Source organism: Helianthus annuus, chromosome 17 (assembly GCF_002127325.2).
Source record: "Helianthus annuus cultivar XRQ/B chromosome 17, HanXRQr2.0-SUNRISE, whole genome shotgun sequence".
Classification (NCBI taxonomy): Eukaryota; Viridiplantae; Streptophyta; class Magnoliopsida; order Asterales; family Asteraceae; genus Helianthus; species Helianthus annuus.
In genome coordinates, this window is record NC_035449.2 from 112,045,740 (window position 1) to 112,048,953 (window position 3,214).

At 40.2% G+C, this 3,214-nt stretch overlaps 1 protein-coding gene across 1 annotated transcript; it reads left to right on the plus strand.

Moving 5' to 3' along the window:
- The first annotated feature begins 2,276 nt into the window (after positions 1–2,276).
- Positions 2,277–2,705, plus strand: LOC110924811 (prostatic spermine-binding protein-like). The gene has a single exon (XM_022168802.1). It carries the CDS (start codon positions 2,277–2,279, stop codon positions 2,703–2,705), a length of 429 nt encoding a protein of 142 aa, XP_022024494.1.
- The last annotated feature ends 509 nt before the right edge of the window (positions 2,706–3,214 follow it).

Here is a 3,214-nt window from a genome sequence, read left to right on the forward strand (position 1 = left end):
GATTATACGTGATTGTTTGTACACCAAACCTGACCTATACTGGTGACCATGCTAGGACGTGGTGACCAGCGTGTTTGACAAAGTAACCTAATCTGCCGAGCAACCCAAGGTGAGTTCACACACTAAAAGCATGCGTCCCGTGGAGGGACACGGACAAACCGCCAACTTTGGGAAAAACACTTTTGAACCATTACTTCCGGGGGAAATCAGAATGGGTAACTACTATCTCCGGGGGAGATACGTTTGGATATTATTTATAAATCACAACTAGCCATGCTAAACGAAACTCTATCACTTTAAGTCCCTGCTTACAGTACCGATTAATCGCCGGGGGCGAACGAGTTATTAGTTGATAGCGCTATTAGGTTTGACAACCTCACACCGTGACCGGGGGAGATCGGGCGTGAACTAGTAGACCTTGCATCATGGTCAATGACGATAGACATTGACTCGGGGCACAACAACAAACCGAGTAAACCACCGTCACCTCTGATGTGTGTAAAATGCAACATATAAATTACATCAAATAAGGCATAAAACTAACCCTTTTTAAGTGCTAATGTTGGAAAAAGAGTGTTTTTGTCTTCCTCTTGTATTTTCAGGATGAAATGAGCTCAAAGTCACAAAAGAAGCAAAAAGACAGCCAATTCTAACACAAATACAAGAAAAGGAATAAAAGTAGACTGCCCGAACCCTCAACGGCATCTTCCCAAGCAAAGAAGAGAAAACAGAAGCCTGAACACGCCCCGTGCTCAGCCAGCACGGGGCCGTGCCCAAGAAGCAGCAGAAAAGACAAACCTGTAGAAGCTTCTATTGCCCACCACGGGGCCGTGTCCAGTGAGCACGGGGGCGTGGTGAAAGTACAACAGGCGCATTAATTGTAATTGCGAATTACAATTAATGAAGAGAGATAGTGTAAGACGGGCACGGGGGCGTGTCCAGCGGACACGGGGCGGTGCCCAGCCTTCTGTTCAGCCTATAAATAGGAGTGCTTGGCTTCATTCCAATCCATCCCTTGGCACACCACCTCTCTCACACTTCATCCACCACCCATCACCACCATAACACCATCATCCATTGTCCATCGTAGAGTGTGTGAGTCGTCTCGGGATCCAAGATTGATCGTAAGAGTTCTTGACAATCAAGGCCATGTTTTCCTAAGTCTCTTACATCACTTGGTGAAGACAAGTGTTTAGTATAATACTTTTTATTTTTAATCTTTTGCACTTTTTATTTGGTTTTGTATTAATGACTTTAATAACTAGTTACTTATGTTGAAGGTGATCTTTCCTTATCGTTTGTCCGTGGTGTCTTGGCATTATTTTACTGTCTATATAAAATAAAATATTTTCACCACTCATATCTCCACGGTCTATATGGAGGTATGTTGGCTACCTGGTCGGGGGTTAAGGGAACGGTTTGGTAAGGGTCTTGCCCTTGTTCAGCGTTTAGAGGTCCTGCAAGGGACCTGAGTCAAATTTAGTAGGATCTCCTTCAATGCCCATAGGTATTGGATGGCGGGGATCCAAACTCTTTGACCCCCTCATAAGTTAACTACTATTAATACTATAACCCGGCTATTTAGGACTGTATCCCTGCTGACTCAGACTACTTAGTCGACGGTAACGTCACCGCCAAAAGCGGGGCCTACCATAATTTGCATTAATAACTTAATTCATTATCTTCCAATAATCCAACCTTTTAGGATTGTATCCTTGCTGACTCAAACTACTGGGTTGAGGGTAACGTCGCCTTCAAAAGAGGGGCCTACTACAATAACTAAGATAATCTCTTAAACAAGTGCAAAAGTGCGAAAATAATCAAAGGTTATATTAATACACGAGTCGGATCCAAGTGATTCATCTTGTCTATCTATTTTTATTTATTTTTATTTTTCAGCATTTAGTTAGTTTTTATTTTCTTAGTTTAAAATCATTTTTCTAACTTTTTGATTTGATTAGACGTTGAGGATAAACCGGTATTAAAAGCTCTTGTGTCCTTGGACGACCTCGGTATCTTACCAACACTATACGACATCCACGATGGGTGCATCTGCCCATATGTGTGTTTAGTGTTAGTAAATATCGTGTTTTATAAATTTAAAACTTGGCTAAAGGTGTAAAAAAGGGCTTAAAAAGGGCTTAATGAAAGAACACGAGATATACATGATGAATAAAGTGTTAGAAAACTTGCTTGGAAAGTCTGTTGAGCAGAGATTTGAAGAGATTGAAGTTGAAGAGGTTAGAGCTTGACGTCAAGCTGAAATTGATGCTCAGATGAAGAGTAAAGGCAAGGATGTTGAAGGTGTTCTTGAAGTGTCTGAAAGATCAATTATTCCATCAACTGTACTTGAATCTCCTATTCAAAATCCACGTCCTATATCTGCTGTCTCTGGTATTTTTGAAGAGGATGTGTTACTTGATGATGTTATTGATGAGGAGGAAGATATTGAAGAGGATGATGAAGAAGAGGATGTTGATGAAGAAAAGACAGATGATGCAGACAATGTATTCTCTGCTAGTAGTCACAGTGATGATGATAATGATGACGATGGTCAGGGTGGTATAGGGATTAAAGTTACAGAAGCGTCAAATGAAGAAAACATCGATGATTATATTCATGATGATGTGAATGAAGAACCTGAGGATGCTACAGGTGAGGGGGAGAACGTTGATGATCAAAATGTTGATAAACGAGAAAAGTGAATTTTGCGTCTAGAGCCTAAAGTTGAGGAAGGAGAGATCAGACATACGTACACCATGAATGATATTATAGAGATGACGCGTATTGATGATCCTAACTTCAAGTTTGATTTTCAAGAAGAGTTTAATGCATTTGATATGAATCAACAGCCCGACTATCAGTACAAGTATGTTGAAGAGGCAGATAATTATGATCAAGTTGAGGTTGAAGATTGCAGCGACGAAGAGAATGAGAATGTCGATACTTCAAATTTTCCAATGCTGGTTGATTTTTTCAGTCAAGAAAATATAGATGAATTAAGACGAAAAGTTGAAGAATGTCTAAAAGATAAGAACTTTGATGGAACAGTGAAAGATGTTCAGAAGGAAGAAAGAAAGAAATGGTTTTGAAAGAGTACTGAACAAAAATTCAAACATCCACTCAAGTTTTATAAGAGAGATAGAGAAGTATCACTAGGAGACATTATCAGCTGGGGATTCTTGCCACAGGTGAACGTGTATGCTATTCGAAG